The sequence below is a fragment of the Homarus americanus genome, unplaced genomic scaffold (genome assembly GCF_018991925.1).
Source record: "Homarus americanus isolate GMGI-L3 unplaced genomic scaffold, GMGI_Hamer_2.0 scaffold33468, whole genome shotgun sequence".
Classification (NCBI taxonomy): Eukaryota; Metazoa; Arthropoda; class Malacostraca; order Decapoda; family Nephropidae; genus Homarus; species Homarus americanus.
The window spans coordinates 9,235,919-9,254,360 of record NW_024714177.1 but is presented as its reverse complement, the minus strand read 5'-3'; the positions used below and the strand labels follow the sequence as shown (position 1 = coordinate 9,254,360).

The following is an 18,442-nucleotide window of genomic DNA, read 5'->3' as shown; positions in this document are numbered from 1 at the left end:
GTAAATCTTGACCCAGAATCTCCGTGACAAGTTAAATAAACTTGTGAATTTATGCCCTAAGACTTTAGGATTTGGGAGACATAAGGACATTAAGAAAGAAACACGAATTTTATTTCATAAAAAAAAACATTGTTTTTCGCTGTATGGTGCGTAGACAGGAACTGTTAGTAGATGCATTGAAATTAAGGAAAGAGCGGTGTAGAATCAACCAGAAAAGTATATTTTAACGAAAAGACTTCTGAACATGTGGGAATTAATCCTAATGAATATCATAAGTGAGCCGTACACAGCCAGGTTCTACACCATCCTGGCTGATGAGACCTGATGTTCAGTAGATCTAAGCAGTTCTCCCTATGTCTGCAACATGTCAAAAAGTGCAATGGCTATTTTCATTTTAAGATCGGTGAGAACTTCTATGTCCTTCCTCCCCACCCACAACACAACTAGTGTTATTTTGGTGCCCAGCCCAGCATTGCGATGCCCATGGTGCCCCACCCCAGTGCCAAAGGGGTGAGAGTCGATTTCGAATTTTTGCATCATTTAATCCATGTTACCCACCAGGCTCTAGTGCGGTCTAAAGGTGGGCCGCAGGCATAAAAGACCACGTAAGGAGCCTTCTGAGGTGACACTCCCAGGCGTTGCGCCCAAGTCGTTGCAGCCAATCCCATGACAAACTAACACATAGCACCTGTTAGCTGCCAACACCATGGTGAGCACGGGCACCGTTTAGGCCTATTTGCACTGCTGCCATATCACGAGGCATTAGTGTCCCTCACTGGCAGTGCAAACCGCGGTAACACCCTCCTCCCCCTTTGAGTGTAAGCCGGTCAGGCTCAACACATCGGCCCCTTCTCCTGGGGCACCCCATGCAAAATTTTCTCAGTTACGGGTCTCCTATATTAATCGGATTCTGGAGTATCAGGTAGACTTTCAGTGACGTCGCCAACACCCTCTTCAACTTGCTGCAGCTTGACAACAGGTGCACCCCCTTGCATTCCCTCCATGGGTTCACTTCTGCTGGAGACACCTTCGCCCCTCCACTGCTGCTATCAGCTTGTACATGTAGGCTGGCGGCTCCCTTCTCGACCACAACCCATGACCTCCATTGGCACTAAAGCAGCAGCCTGGCCATGGCTCCTTCCAAACCCAGGCGGAAGCCCAGCACCCACTCCAAGCTGACCGCTACGCAAGTGGTACCGCAATGTTTCAGAAACCCTCCTGGTCATCCTGGTCCACAGCAGGCCCACCATTCAGTTTCTCCAACCACAGCTTGGCACTTGTTCCCGTAGCACTGTCACAGCAGCTACCAGGCTCACTGGTACCCTTTGTTAGCATCCCAGTAATCACAGATCTCGATCAGTTCCTGAGCTTCACCCTTGCAGTACCAAATTAGCAGACCCAGCTTTGTTGCCTTTGTCACTCGGCATTCTCCAATGTTTTCGAGCAGGACCAGGACCTTGGTGTTCTGCTCTCGGTGAGGCAGAGCAGCTCAACCTCGGGAACTTGTGGAGCATCCATGAATTCCCTTTCACTCTGCCACCCTTCCTGTAGCCTGTCCCCCTCATCTGGCAAGACGAGGCTCCTAGTCCCGGCTTCCCAACCAGGCTAAGCCACGTCAGTGCGTCACATTTTCTCCTCGCTGGTAATCACATTTCCTGCCAGGCTCCAAGATCACACTGGATGCTTGCTTGGCAGGGGTCAACCCCTTGACTCCCTGCAAAGCCTGGGACTTGGAAATTTTAGCTGTGGAAAGCCAGGAAGCTCGAGGCTCGCCAAGAACACAGAGTGTTACCCGATACCATGCCCTCAGTTAGGCCTAGTCCTTCCTTCAACGGTACCTACAGCCCCACCTCTCCGGTCATCCCCACATCAGGAAACAATTTCTTGGATTCCACCACAGGAGCGTGTCTTGACTGGTGGTTGGGACACCTGGGAGGAGTGCTTATCGCCGGCCACATGGTCTACTTGGGCAGCTCACGGCCCCCTTCAGCTAGCCCACAGGGGCACACCCTCATATAACCAGTTCTTCCTCACCATGACCCTGCTTGAAACCTAGAAGCACCTTCCCACTTCCTGACACATGATTCACAGTCAAAAACTTAAAACAGCTTTCTATAATTACGCATTTATCTTTTACACATATGATCCCTAACATTCACAGATTTGATGTCCTCAATTTCAATCATTCACATTGACTCAAAAATTCAGTCTAGGGCTCATACACAGCAAGGTGATTCATAGGTAGACCATAAAGTCTTCATCACAGCAAACTTTACACATGCCTGAACATTACTTGGTACAGTATTAGTTTTGAATGCTTTTTATTCTAATTGCAATTTTCTAATACAGTACTGTATATATTTAATATGTACTGAGAGCTGTTTTAAGTTTGTTGATTATGTTTAAATTTTAAACATATATTCTCCTGAAAAAGACTGTAAACTATTTTCTCAAAATTCTTTACAATCCATGGAAGGTAAGACTAATAGGTTGATCAGCGGTGAACAGGATAGAGTAAATTAATCTATTGTACAGTACAAGGAGAATAGCAACACCCTGCCCCATACCTGTTCCCTTGAGCGGTTGTGACCAAGTCCTCTCACAATTAATTTTTACTCATGAGTTATATGTTTTATGAACTTTCTTATGTACAGTATTTGTAAAAATAAAGAAATACAGATACATGTACTGTACTACCCTACTAAAGAGAAAGAGAAGAAAATGGGATAGAGGGGGGTTGATGGCCAGCTATTAGGTGTGTGACCAAAGCTAGTGTTGTCAGGGTCACAAATCTATCAATAAACATATTTTAGTAATATCTAGTCATGGGGAATTATTTCTCTCAAATGTATCCGAGTTGTTTTTTGTTAGAGAGCATAGCTTAGAAAGACAAGATATGCAATCTTTAATTAAAATTCCTTACAAAAAGTATTTTATTTAATTGTTGTCAGGTGGAGATATGTTTCAACAGTCCTTCACCAAACATACATACCATACTTGTCATAATTCTTTCACTGTCAATCAAATTATCTAACTTTAATTCTCCAAGTACAGTACTGTACTGTTCTGTTTTCCTCTGGCACCAAATTTTAATAAACTTCTTTTCTTCAGGGTAAATTAAAATAATCCTTATAGCTAAATTTTACTTCCATTTATCATATTAAAATACTGTACTCATAAAATATGAAATTGCATTGGTAGTTGAACAGAAAAGTTTATAACTTACTCAGTTCAGTGTATACATTTCTAAAAAACAAGAGGATTACCTAGCACAGTATGTACAATCAAAGAAAAAGGTCACATTACACTTACTGTGCCTATGTTCTGAAACCCAAGACGAAGAATGTCGGTCAAATTCCCCGTTCAGACTTGAACCTTGAACTTCAGAACGTATCTCGAGGAAGGTGTAACACGACTTTTTTCTTTGACTGTACTTCCTAATACAGGTTGACAATCCCTTATCTGAAATCCTTGGGGCCAGAGGCATCTTGAAATTTTTCGGTTTTCAGAATGGTTAAATTTTTTTTTTTTTTTTTTTTTTTAATGTGTGTTAGCCCACCCGGACATAGATCACTGACCCACATCAGGGCCTGGGGGGCGAAAATATAATAAAAATTATAATAATAATAATAATAATAATAATAATTCATAGGTCTAGGTCGTGTTTCTCACTTTTGATCTTTTTTTCATTCTTGTATTTCTTTATTATTATTATTTTATTATTACAGTATTATTGTTATTATTGTTATCATTATTATTTTATTTTGGTGTACATATTTTTATTAAAATTTTTATTTATAATGATTATTATTATTATTATTATTATAATTATTATTACTATTACATTTTCGCCCCCCAGGACCTGATGTGGGTCAGTGAGCTATGCCCGGGTGGGCTAATCCCTGTTTAAAAAAAAAAAAAAAAAAGCTCCACAAAAAAACTTTCGGTTTTCCGAGCTTTTCGGTTTTCGGAGTGTCAGATAGAGGGTTGTCAACCTGTACTGTATACCTTACAGGTAGGTCATTTAATAAACTGCATATATTTACAGTAATACAAAAACAATTAATGTTAATTTCTTAGGCTTCTTTGTGCGAAGGGGACATAAAAAGGGCTTGAAAATTTTTTAATCTTAAAATACAGCTAGACCCCGACTTACGACTGCTTCGACTTACGACCGCTTCGACTTACGACCGTCGGGACTTACAACATAGATAAAAAAATAATAATAATTTTCAAATGACACACGCATTTTCTATACCGAAACGTTTCCAGTTAATGTAGTCTCCATGTATAATTAGAAAATTATGGGGGCCCCATGTGCATTCAGCTGACTACATTAAAGGTAAGTGCTCAGTCACACTGTATCCATTCCTCATTATTTATTACTTTCACTGTACTGTATTTCATTGTAGATTTTTTTATATTTTTTTTTTGTTATTTTATTTATTTATTTATTTTTATGTCGGACCTACGACCATTCGGACTTACGACCTGGATTTGGGTCCCTAACCCCGTCGTAAGTCGGGGTCTAGCTGTATAAGTGAAAGATAAATTATTTAAATAGTATTAATACAATTTTAGGATGGGGATAATTTTTTTTTTAATCATCATTAACCCCTTCACTGCTGGGATGTCAGATTTAATATTTTGTTTGACCAACACCAGATCATTTTATTCGGCAGTGAGGGCACCCCGTACAAGTGGTTAACCATTACTATTTTTCTCTTTTATAAAATGTTTCACACGTGATCAAGAGAAAAGGCAACCATAGATTTACTTGGCTTTATTTTAAGGAAAGTTTTACTGAATAATTAAAATAAATTTACAGTTTAATAATTACAAATAACATGATTGTAATTAATTTACTGTAAAGGCACCTGTCTTACCTGTATACAGGGTACTTCGCAAATATGCTTACTCGTTGAGAACACAAATGGTATTATTTTCAAGTGAGGTAGTACATTTTTGTACTAAATACTTTATACTAAATCCAGATATCTACCTACTTGCCATTTACCATGTACAATGTACATCTAAGAAGAAAGATAATTCAATGTGGTGCAGGAGTCAATTGATTACTATAATTCCTACGCATTAGGTGTTGTTTTGAAGTAGAATCGATTGTCATTCCAATCTGTAAAGTAAATTGAGTTGGACCATTTACATCAGCCCCATCTTGGCTCGACTGAGATATTCCCGAGCGATAATAAGGCGCTGAATTTGAGCTGTGCCCTCGTATATCTGGTAGATCTTGGCATCTCGCATCAGTTTCTCTACTGGATATTCTGTGTTAAATCCATTGCCACCAAACACCTGAAATATATTTAACAGTTAAGGACAACCTCAAAGGAAATTTAAATCCTATATACTGTGTGTCATTGTTCTGTAATTCGATTGATTTATCTGCTGTCTTTTAGACCCTTTTCAATTATATCGCAGGGTGGCCAAAATCAATTGATATTGAAACCGTTTGCTTAGCCAGAAAAATACAGAAACTGAACAAAAAAATCTATAACGACATGGTTAAGTTAATTGGAGGCCTGAACTCTTTTTAGTGGCACCTGTTACTATTATATACTGTACATTTATCTCAAAGAATTATTACAGGATAATGCAACCGATTTGCAGACGCCCCTCAGGTTACAGATAAGTTCCACTCCTGGAGTCTATTTGTAAGCTGGAAGTGACCCTTTTATAGATAATCATTGAACACGCATAGTACACACAATGTATATACAATTACTATAAACGTATGGGACCACTTATCTGATACTGGATATTCTGTGTTAAATCCATTGCCACCAAACACCTGAAATATATTTAACAGTTAAGGACAACCTCAAAGGAAATTTAAATCCTATATACTGTGTGTCATTGTTCTGTAATTCGATTGATTTATCTGCTGTCTTTTAGACCCTTTTCAATTATATCGCAGGGTGGCCAAAATCAATTGATATTGAAACCGTTTGCTTAGCCAGAAAAATACAGAAACTGAACAAAAAAATCTATAACGACATGGTTAAGTTAATTGGAGGCCTGAACTCTTTTTAGTGGCACCTGTTACTATTATATACTGTACATTTATCTCAAAGAATTATTACAGGATAATGCAACCGATTTGCAGACGCCCCTCAGGTTACAGATAAGTTCCACTCCTGGAGTCTATTTGTAAGCTGGAAGTGACCCTTTTATAGATAATCATTGAACACGCATAGTACACACAATGTATATACAATTACTATAAACGTATGGGACCACTTATCTGACATGCTATGGATTTAGGGGTTGCTGTAACTGACTGTGAAGACTCAGTTCAGATCAATAAATTCACCCCTAAAAGTAACTTTAACTATACATTGTAACAGTAAAAGTTAAAATTGCAGGCATATAAACATCAATAAAAAGAGCATATAGGTAAATAGCATTAATGAAAGTGTAGAATTTGGTCCAGGAAAAATCGGGCTCAAGTCTCGAACCAAGTTCAGCCACATCAGCCAATCGACTCAACAACAGTTACATGAACAGAATGGCTAGTTACAACAATTATAGGCATTTGTTAACTGCAGGGTATATTTTACATTACATAATTACATTACTGTATATTACATTATTATTCAGTCGCTACATCAGCCAATCCTGACGATCAATCGTAAGGATAGCGACGCGTCGAAACTGAAGCGACGGCCGTACCACACGGCCGGACCTCGTCCGCAGACATGAGCATAGTGGTGGCTTAGTCACAGGTTCTGTGTCGCTTGCGGAGGCAGAGGTGGTCAGCCTGTTTATGCTGTGGCCGGGAATATGTGTCCTCGTCGATGTGGGCCGGTTTCAGTCGGTCAATGGTGACTGTGAGCCGAACCCCTTGGCAGTCGATCGTAAAAAACTTAGACAACCATTGGAGAACCCTGAAGGGACCATCGTAGGGGCGTTGCAGTGGTGGTTCAGGTGCCATTCGTCGTACGAAAACATGCGTTGCTTTGTCCAGTGCCTTGTCGATGAAAACTTGCTTCTGAGAGTTCTGCTTTGGTGGTGTAAGAAGCAAGGACCGGATACAGTTGCGGAGTGTCTCCACGTACGAGCCAGTCTGCAATGATGGAGTAGATGTGGAGGCTAGAAATTCTCCGGGAAGGCACAAGGCAGAGCCGTAGACGAGCTCAGCCACTGAACAGTCCAAATCGGTCTTAAGGGCTGACCGGATCCCAGGGAGAGTGAGCGGCAGATGCCCGGTCCAATTGCTTGGTGTCGACTGGGCCATGATAGCTGCCTTCAACTGGCATTGAAACCGCTCAACTAGCCCGTTGTTTGCTGGGTGGTAAGCGGTGGTGAGGATGCGGGAAGAGCCGAGCAGTTTCATCAGTTGATGCCAAAGCCTGGATTCGAATTGCCGGCCTCTATCGGTCATCACAGTTAAGGGCACCCCGAAGCGAGCAACCCAACCAGAGACGAAGGCCTTGGCAACTGCTCGTGCGGTGGTCTCGGTGATGGCTTCGACCTTATCCTGCAGGGGTTTTGTTCCGTGCTGCGAGATGTGATATCCCAGGAATGAGAGCTCGGGGACGCCAAACTGGCACTTTTCTTTGTTGATGATGATCCCGTACTGGCGGAAGCGGTCGAAGATCTGGTGAAGATGCTGCAAATGCTCTTCCTCAGAACGGCTGGCCACGAGGCAGTCATCGACGTAAAAGAAACGAATGGCAGTTCTCTCAGCACGTTATTGATAAAACCCTGGAATGTCTGGCTGGCATTCCTTGAGCTGAATGGAAGCCTGATAAACTCATACAGGCCAAAAGGAGTAGTTACAGCAGTTTTACAAACCTCAGCTGGGTTGACGGGTATCTGGTTATAAACCCTCATGCAGTCTATCTTTGAGAAGATAGTAGCTCCAGCGAGATTGGCAGCAAAGTCGTGGATATGTGGTCATGGATAGCGGTCAGGGACTGTCACTGCATTGAAGGCGCGGTAATCACCACAGGGGCGCCAGCTTCCGGGCTCCTTTTTGGGCACTATGTGCTCTTTGATGGGCGGATTATGCCCAGGCTGAGCATCTGACTGAACTCCCTCCTTGCGATGTGGAGTCTGTCTGGTGCTAGGCTATGGTGGACCACTTCATGTTTGAGCAGCAGAGGGCTGTCACTGTAATATGTCAGAGACGGAAATTTCTCCAATAGCTTGATATAAGGGGAATTTTCCGAGTAGTCGGCTGTGAATCCCAGAAATGCAATGGCGGCTGGCCGCCCACTGAGGCAGCGCCGGGTGGTTAGGTCGCAGAGTTTCTGGTGCTGCATGTCGATTGAGAAGCAATAATGCTGCAGGAAATCCATGCCTATGATGGAGAAACCGACAACAGCTACTAAGAACTATCAGGTGTATCGTTGGCCAAAGTTGAGATCCAGCGTGACAGACTTGGAGCTATAGGTGCCAGTGGTGGGCACGGTTCCGCTAATTAGCAAAGCTAACTTTCTCGTTTGCGGATTAGCGTTTTCCCTAATTTTGGAAACCATTAGCGGACCAATTAGCTTCCGCTAACAAAATTTATACATGTTTGTTCCTGTCTGTTGTAAGCGTGTGATGCCGCGACGCGTGTCTCCAACAGCCAGTCAGGCACGCTTGGCTGACTGCGTGTTAGTACGTGTAAACGTGACAAGACATGAATTTTTTGCGTCAATTTATTTGGTTATGCTTAGTACTGCATAAGTTCATAACCAGGATGTCATCCAAGGTGTGCGCCAAACAAAATTTTCTAAAAACTTACTTTTCATTAAAGTTTAGAGTTTTCTGTTTATTTACATGACTAAGACCAACAATAAGTTATATAAAAATGCACTGGTATAATGTGTATGTGGTTGGTATTGCATATTTACATGAATAATGTGAAATTGTGTACAGTGTACACCTTGATAAGTTGATCAATAAGTTGATCATCATCTGATCTTGGCATGATGCTATTTGCTACCTATGCTATACAGTACTATAGTTTTTGGATTCGTTTAATACTTTGTCTTTTCGTACAGTAAATAAAAGATAATTAAGTGTATGTTGAAACTTGAATGTAAACTAATGTTTAATTTCATTTGTTCATTTAATTATTTGTGTACACCTTGATCATCATCTGATCTTGGCATGCTATACCTTTTTGGAAAGCTCTGTCTAAGCTACAATATAACATATGAAAATTTCAGCTCTCTAGGTCTGTTTTTAAGGGTTTTAGAGAGAGAGAAAAAAAAAAAAAACGCTAAATTCATATAATAAAAGTTAGCGTTAGCTTCCGCTAATTTTTTTTAGCGGTTTAGCATTAGCGAAGTTAACTTTTCGTTAAGCTGTGCCCACCAATGATAGGTGCTGATGCGGGTGTCATTTGCCACCAATAGCTTGGTGGCTGATATGGGAGTTGCTTGGCCGCTGGGCTTAGGCAGGACACTGAACTGCGCTCCAGTGTTGATTAAGAAGCGCATACCAGTACAGCGATCTGTGAGGTGGAAGAGGCGGCCAGGTTCTGGCTCCCGGGTGGTGTCCACGCTCACGACCAGGGCGACTCGTTTCCTGACCAGGAGCAGGGCATCTGGCAACGGAGGGCCCGGTCACCGAAACGGCGATGGTAGAAGCACAGGTTGTTGGACTGTCCTGACGATCTGCCGCCTGCAGGCGAGGGTGATCGGCTCCGCTGCTGGTGACGCTGCTTTGAATTTCCGCTGTGGCTGTCCGGGTGGTGTCGACATTCACAGGGAGGCCGTGACGCTATCTGGACAGAATTTAGGGCACCGATGAGAGCGTCTAGTAAATAGGTTGGCACTGTGACCGGCTGCCTGTTTTCCTTGGTCTGTGGAGACAGCAATGAATAGTCTGGAGCCAAGGTAGGAGAGGTTTGTGGTGCTGGTGTCACAGATGAGACACTGACAGTCATAGAACTAGACGTTTCCATGAAGCGGTCAGCAGACTCCGCAATGACATCCAATGAGGTGTTCTCTGGAAATATGGATAGCGCTGCCTGAACATTGGCTGGCAAACAATGTAGGAACAACGGACGGAGAAGGTCTTCCGATGTGGTGCCGGTGGTGGAGAGCAAGTGGCGGAGGCTTCGCAGGAGCTGGGAAGGTTTATGGTCGCCAAGGAATTTGTCCCTTAACAACTGCTGCATACGCTGTCGAGACAATGCGCCCAGCCTCGACCGTAACGCCATACACAATTTCTGGAAAGGCTCCTCCGTCGGGGGTGCCGTGAGGATGTCGCGTACTTCCATGGCGACAGTAGGCAGTAAGCATCGACACGGCATGGTGGTACTTTGTGGCAGATGCAGTTATTCGGCATGCCGTGAAGTAGCTGTTGAGCTGCAGTAGCCAAAGCTTCGGGTCAGAGCCAATGAAAGCCTGAACAGCAGGACGGGCGACGGTAGACAGCACAGCAGTGTCGTCGGCAGCTGGAGCAGCACCGGATGTGCCTGGTACTGACATGGTAACAGGGCTGCGTCTTTTCGGTCACTCCGGGGTCACCAATGTAGTATTTGGTCCAGGAAAACTCGGGCTACATCTACCAGTTTATTGATGTGGTTAGGAGAACTGTGCTCTAGCACGGAGCGAGAGCGAGTGGTAGTTCCGAGGTCGCCCATGAGTATATATACCAGCTGACTGAGAGAAGCTGTCTCAGCTCAAGTCTCGAACCAAGTTCAGCCAACCGACTCAACAACAGTTACATGATCAGAATGGCTAGTTACAACAATTATAGGCATTTGTTAACTACACGGTATATACAGGTATTACATTACATAATTACTGTACATTATATTATATTATTCTTCAGTCACTACAAAAGCATTGAGTCATCTGTGACCCTGGGAGTGTGTGTACAGTAATCTGGTAAGTGGGTGGAAGCAATACAACCTAAACTGCTGAAGCAGATCCAGCAGAACTGCAAGGGGAAGTACATCTAGCAACAAATTGAAGTTGTACACCATATACGAGTATGTTTTGTTAGCAAGAATCAAATTTCACAAAATCAAAGCACCAAGTACAATGACCCCTCGTTTAACGAACACCTCGGTTAACGTAATTTCGATTAACGAACTGCCTTCCATAAGGATCTTCAATTCGGTTAACAAAAAAAAATTCGGTTAAAGAAGTTCTTACGAACCGACCTCAACATGTTTTCGCTTGCACTGACCGGGCAACCAGCTTTAGTATCAGTCAGCCAATACATTAATCGGTTCTTGGGCTTAAATTCCTTACTATTTTAGTAAATATCAAGAAGTTTATACTATTCAATAATTTTAAAAGTTTAATATTCAATTTTTTAGTCATTTTAACAATTATTGAACATAATTGAAGGTAAAGTGGCTAGTTTAATGCGCGGTATCCAGCCTCTTAACACAGCAAACAGGAGTTAGTCTCTCTCTCTTTTCACTGGAGATAACATCTTGCTTGAGACTCTCTTCAACTAAACACTTTTTTTTCTGTGTTTCCAAGCAAATTATTGGTAATTTTGAAATATATTTTACATATTGACAATATATAATGCAGTGCAGTGTTGATTTAAAGAAAATAATCTTGAATTACACCGAGAGCTAAAATTTTATGGGGTGACTTCTCTTCCACCCCAATGCCTTCTCTTCTTCCTTCTCCTCCACCCCCATTGTAATTCCCATCATCATCATTAGGGCCCGGATAGTTATGCACTAAAAAACCATGAAATATGCATGCAAATATGCACTAAAAACAAGGGAAATATGCATTTATATGCACTAAAAATTTCACTTATAAAGCCAAGAATGCAGGTTATACGGAAACAAAATAGTTAATATAAACTAATGTTAATGTTTATTAAGCAATATACGTAATGTATTTAACATATATATGTGAAAGTGCTTCAAAAATATATATATGAACATGTATTTACATTATAGACTGACATATTTTCAGACATTACAGATTGTGGTTGCATTTGATGATGACATGGTGGCGTAAGTTCTCAAAGTTAAAACCCCGCCTGTTGTCTGTCAGCATAGCTTTATATTCTGAGAACACCCTTTCTACATCACACGAGACGATTGGTGCATGTTTCATACATAGGAGGTCTGACATAGTGAGTGGCTGTACCGTCTCGTCAATAATAGCATCACCAGACATTATCTGACTGACTTTCTTCAGCTTTTCAAATCCCTTGTTTTTGTACAACACGTAATGTTGATTCGTCAGGCACCTTTTTTCCAGTATACTGTTCCAGGAATGACTTTAGGCACTTGTTATTCAGTTTATGCAATGGAATATCCGCTGAAACAAATGCCTTGCACAAATCTGCGTTGAACTGGGAACGATCAGGCCCTGACTTACTGGAACATGCAAGAAGTAGTTGTTGCTCCTTTTGTGCACTATTGGACTTAACAGCTTCGAGTCGGATGTGCTTGCTTGTTTTAAGGTGTTGTTGGACTTGAAATTTCTTGCTCGCTGTCACTGGTGCTTCACAATATTTACAAAACAGTACACTTCCATCAGTAGTAAATGCATCAAATTCCTTTACATATGATCTCAGCACTTCATTTTGGTTTCTTTGTACTTTCGGCATTTTCACGAGCAGCAGAAGAGAGTAGCTCCACACAGCAGCACTGCTCCTGACTGACTAACTCACTAGTCCAATGAGTCATGACCAGGTGTGGAAACGACAGATTAAAGCGACGTGACCTCACCTCACTTCACCTAACCACACCTCACCTCACCTCCTAGTACCACGTGTGCTCATTCAGTGGCAACAAAGAGATACTGCCAGATGAATATTTTACCAAAATATGCATTTATATGCAGTTATCTAGGTAATATGCACTTATCATAGAAATCACGCAAAATATGCATTTGCATATGAAATATGCAAATGCATAACTATCCGGGCCCTAATCATCATCATCATCATCATCATCCAGGAGCCTTCTACATACACACCTCAAAGTAAGTGAACTTTTCTACCATTTTTGTTGAATTTAGGAAATTTTCGGTGAGCTGGAACCAATTACCCAAAAACCCATTGAAACAATGGTTTCGGTTAACGAACTTTTCGGTTAACGAACAACCTTCTGGAACGGATTGAGTTCGTTAACGGAGGGGTCACTGTACATATACTGTACAGTACTGTATATGCATTTCCACCCTTGCCTCAACATTTCATTATTAGTATTGTTTGCATTACATCCGAATGAGCTAAACTACATTATCATTAATGACAAAAGCAACAAGTCACAAACTAAACTCAAGGCAAAATAGAAGATAAAAATTGATGTGAACTCATCTTTGTAACATTTGCCACTACTCGATGGTTTACATGTTTACATTCAATAACTTCCTTCCAATTATTGTTCAATTTTTCTTACCTGGACAGCATTAGAAGCTGCTTTGTTTGCAGCATCTCCTGCAAAACCTTTAGCGATGGATGCGTAGTAAGTGTTGCGGCGGCCTTGATCAACTTCCCAAGCTGCTTTCATCCAAGCCAGGCGTCCTAACTCTGTATCCATAGCCATCTCTGCCAAGATGAATGATATGGCCTGCAAAATAAAGATGTAACTCGGTATTCTGAGTGTACATCAAATCATTCTACAGTAAAACTCCCATAATTCGAAATAATAGGGGGCTCTCGCCCTTGCAAATTATGAGATATTAAGAAATAGGAGGGCCACCTCCCAAGGGGGAAAAAAAAAAAAAAAAAACACACGGTACTTTTAACCTATCTGCACCAAACAAAATTTTAACATTTCTAAGTACAGTGCAGGCATACCCCTATAACCGACGCATATAGGGACCAGGAAAAGTCGTTGGTTAGATGCATATAGGGACCAGGAAAAGTCATTGATTAGACGCATATAGGGACCAGGAAAAGTTGTTGGTTAGATGCATATAGGGACCAGGAAAAGTTGTTGATTAGACGCATATAGGGACTAGGCAAAGTCGTTGATTAGACACATATAGGGACCGGGAAAAGTCGTTGATTAGACGCATATAGGGACCGGGAAAAGTCGTTGATTAGACGCATATAGGGACCGGGAAAAGTCGTTGATTAGACGCATATAGGGACCGGGAAAAGTCGTTGATTAGACGCATATAGGGACCGGGAAAAGTCGTTGATTAGACGCATATAGGGACCGGGAAAATTTGTTGGTTAGTTTTATCACAGTTACCGAAGCAATTAATCCCTAAGGAACATAAAAAATTCAGAGGTTAGGGACTGGCCCTACTCTTGATATATAGCTGTACTGCTGTAAAGGCCTAGGACTTAGGGATGGAAATCCCTTACCAGACTAATCAGGATCTTAATAAAGGAAAGTCAAGGACCATGGTTTTCTGAGGAATAACAAACAACCGTTTGAGATTGACATCTCTTTACTATAAAAAATATAACAAAGCTCTGACACCACTCAACAAACATCAAGTAACAATTACGGGAGTCAAACAGTGTAGACACACACACACACACACACAAAACACATGCAAATAAATAATAATTGGAAAAATCCTCTCACAAATAATCAGAAACAAATTTATTAAAAATGTGAGTCTACCCTCAAGTCCGTGCTTTATTAGTAATAAAGCACGGACTGTATCAAAAAAGCATAGACTTGAGAGTAGACTGTCACATTTTTAATGAATTTGCTTCTGATTGTTTGTGAGAGGATTTTTCCAATTATTATTTATTTGTATATGTTTTGTGTATGTGTGTGTGTGTGTGTGTGTTACACACACACACACACTGTATGTACAATACAAGTAAAAGGAATAATTGTCCTAAGGGAAAACACATAAAGGGAACATACATTTCTTTGTACACAAGTAAAAATGTCCCCCCCCCCCCTCCTTGTGAGCAAATATTATTCGCAGATATGGCAATTTGCAGCCATTTTGAGAACCTAACCCCAGCGAATTTGGAGGGCTGACTGTATTTACATTTTTTTCATTTCTCCATTTCCCTTACATGAGTTTTAAGATTATCTACTCTTAATATTAGAAGGTGGCCTCTAAACTCATCCACATCTTCAGTACTTAATTTTAACTGGCTTTGTTGAATTCTCTCCACTAAAAAGAAGAGCCATTTTCCTTTGAGACTCGCCAAAGAAATGTTCTTATGATTGGTGGTGGTTCTGATACATGGAATACTATACTGTATTAAGATCTTTTATTAATTTCACCAAGTATTTCCCCAATTCATTTTCAACACATTGACATTAAAAAATTATCTTTCCTCATATGTTCACATTTACAATATTCGTTCATAAAATGAGTTCCTTTGGCATACCAACACAATGAAGTCATTAGTTCCAACAGATTTCTCATATCTTCCAGGGAATATGACCATTTTCTCCAAGAGATGGAGCGCAGTGGTCAGGTGGCTACAGCACTGATTCCTGCCAAAACAGCTGTGAATTGGCACTTGAACGTACTGAAGTGCAGGAAGTGAAAGCATTGGAATTTGCTCCCAGGCCCAGAAAAAAAATGGGAAGAGTTATCGGAATTTTCACAGAATTTTCCAGAATGACACGTTATTTCATCCTTGGAATTTATTCCCATACCCGGAATATTTTGGGGAGTTTCTAGAAATTTTCTCAGAATTTTCAGAAAATCTCCCTTATTTTCAACCGGCTATTGGAGAGTTCTGGCTAAGAGGGATTCTTAGGCATCAGGAGGCACAACACTAACACCACATGGTGCAATCTCCTTGCACTTTTTATGTTTACCCACCCCTCCACCCTCACCAGCAACACGAGGCATGTTTCAAAACTCTTGCAACACTGTTATGAATCAATGAAATCACCGTGATGCACAAAAAATACGCGAGAAAATGCTTGGGGAACTGGGGGTCAAGGTTGTCCTGTATTGTTAAAACACAAACAGAGACTAGTGTGATAACCTAACCTTGGAGAGCAGTCTACTCAGATGCCAGATCATGCCGATGTTGCTAAATGTGCATATTGCGTATCTAGCATTCATGCGCAAATACAAAATTATTTTATTTTATTTCTTGACTTCACATACAAATTTGTGTAAAAAACCCAAGTGATATTTATATCCTGCACAATTTTGCATAAGAAAACCCCAAGAGTGTTAAACAGGATCTACCTGTACTGTAGCACATTAGGCCTTCCTTTATAAAGTAACAAACGGAGACAAAACTTTGAAAATTCATCACTTATGTAACTCACCTATAATGTCACAACAACATATGCTAAGTTCCCTGGTAAGTACATGGCACTAGCCCCCCACCCCCCAAAAAAAGTCAAATCAGTGGAAATTATTCCCTTAAAAAGTAGGAAAAGTAAAGCCTAGAAATGGTAAAGAGTTGGTTGATTTCATTACATGATCTTGTGTGATGTCTAACAGGTTGGAATTTATGAAGAACAGTCCATAATACAGTATTGTTGCCATACCCAAGCCCAGAGAAACAGTACCATACATAAGTATGAAGACCCCGGTCACTCTAAAACTAAGACAAAAGTGTAGTCCTGGCATCATATGACTTATTTCAACTACACATACTGTACTGTACTCCCTAAGAGCAATATCATGTAATAAGATATACAGGCATCCTCTACATTATGGAAGGGATGTGTTCTTGAAAAATTGACTAAACCATAAAATTCTTTACTATTATTGTTTTACTTTTTACTATTATCCTCTTCACAACTGATCGGCTCGTTAGCTGCTTGGGCGATCAGTCACGTCTCTGTTACGCACTGTTGGCAAGTACTGGGCATGCACTTGCTCCTGAATGTATCTGAACCTGCTCCAGTGCTTGTCAAGTCTGGTCTTGGAAGAGCTCACACTCGGTGCAGCCACAACACACTCTGGCAGATTGTTCCAAGAGTTCACAACTCTCACTCCAAAAAAGTTACCCCTCACTGTTTTCTGGGCTTGCAGCTTCTTCAACTTTGAGCTGTGACCTCTTGTGGGGCGAGCGTCCGCCAGCTCCAGGTAAGGACACTTGACTGAGTAGTGCCCTTTGAGATGTTTATTCACCTCAATTAGGTCCCCCCTTGCCCATCTGTAGTATAAGCTAGACAATTTAAGACACTCTATCTCTCAGGGTACCTGAGGTGCCAAAGTGCAGGCACCAATCTGGTGGCCCTCCTTTAGACATTTTCAATCAACTGACAGTCCCTAGCATATCTCGGAGACCAGACGGGGTGACAGTGCTCCAGGCGGGGAAGCACCTCACTCTTGAAGATCATCATTATGAGGGACGGACCGTCTAGATATCTGAACGACCTTTTTATAAGACTAAACAGTTTAGTTGCCTGATTCACCTTCTTGCAATGGCCTGAGAACTTCAGCTCATTGTCAACATACACACATATTGTCTCAATTAACCCTTTCGCCTCAGGTGTCATGTATACCTGCCACAGAGTTTTTATCCATAGACAACGGGTGTCACGTATAGGTGATCTGGTGTTTAAATTGCCCGCACCCATTTGGTGGTGCAGAAAGTGGTTTCTCACAGTGTTGCCAATTGTGTGGGTTGTTTTTGTCTCCATATACCACACAGACATGTCCGTATGTTTCATGATGTCAAGGTGAGCAGTTCGAAATTTGGCCGCTGCCACGGAGTTGTCTGGGCAAGATAATTACTTTTTTGATCTAATGGATAGTATTGATACTGATTCAGATGCTCTCTGATGATAGTGAAAGTGGTTATGAGAGGGATCTTTTGAAATAAACAAAAGGTAAGGAGCATAATATATCATGTTCAAGTGATAATGACGAAGATGATCCCTAGCCTGGACCGATTTCTAAAAGGAAACTGTGTGGTAAGCAAAGTTCTTCCTCGGATAGAAAGAAAAAAATCTTACAGTAACAAAGCATTCACTTAAGAGAGGGAGAGGTTGTTCAATCATATAGTCAGGGAGATGGTCAGTCCTTTGATAGTAGTCACCGGGTGGCACAAGGAGCTGTTCGGCAACCCCCTACAGCATGTCCCAGTCCCACGCCTGCTTAAGGTCACACTCGGTGGGTCTGGGATGAATCTCCTTTTACACCCACACACACCAGATGACATATTACACGTGCAATGAATGTAATGTTCCTCTCTGTGGAAGCTTGAATTCAGCCAACCAAAAACAACAATGCACTTTCTGTTGTACTGTGACTAGCACCTTTCTGCCAGCTGACTACACACTGAAGCACATGAGAAGACAGAGGTGTGGGAAATTGAACCATGAGAGGGAAAACTTAGTGAGTTTCTGCATTTTTTAGTGAAAACCACACGAATCTATCTGTGTTAGTTTATGAAATGTATTGTTTTGTTATTGGTAGGCATTCTGGTGGACACCCTGATACTTTTTTATTACTCGCAGTTAAATACAGTACAGTATTACATTACACAAAACAAGGTAATATTTTTTTTACATTTCTCATATCTAAATTCATTAAAAACATTCCATCAATTTACCAGTAAGTAATACCCCAGTTAGCTGTACCCCCAT

General features: G+C 41.3%; 2 protein-coding genes across 2 annotated transcripts in view; both read right to left on the bottom strand.

Moving 5' to 3' along the window:
* Nucleotides 1–4,768: 4,768 nt before the first annotated feature.
* Nucleotides 4,769–18,442, bottom strand: part of LOC121878076 (medium-chain specific acyl-CoA dehydrogenase, mitochondrial-like) — a 29,662-nt gene continuing 15,988 nt past the window's right edge. The window contains exons 9-10 of the mRNA XM_042384066.1: nt 13,349–13,519; nt 4,769–5,313 (exon numbers count right to left, since the gene is read on the bottom strand). Coding sequence (XP_042240000.1) covers nt 5,161–5,313; nt 13,349–13,519 — 324 coding nt within the window. The 3' untranslated portion in view covers nt 4,769–5,160. The remainder of the gene's footprint in view (nt 5,314–13,348; nt 13,520–18,442) is intronic.
* On the bottom strand, nt 9,255–11,079 carry LOC121878083. The gene has a single exon (XM_042384079.1). It carries the CDS (start codon nt 10,268–10,270, stop codon nt 9,518–9,520), a length of 753 nt encoding a protein of 250 aa, XP_042240013.1. The 5' UTR covers nt 10,271–11,079; the 3' UTR covers nt 9,255–9,517.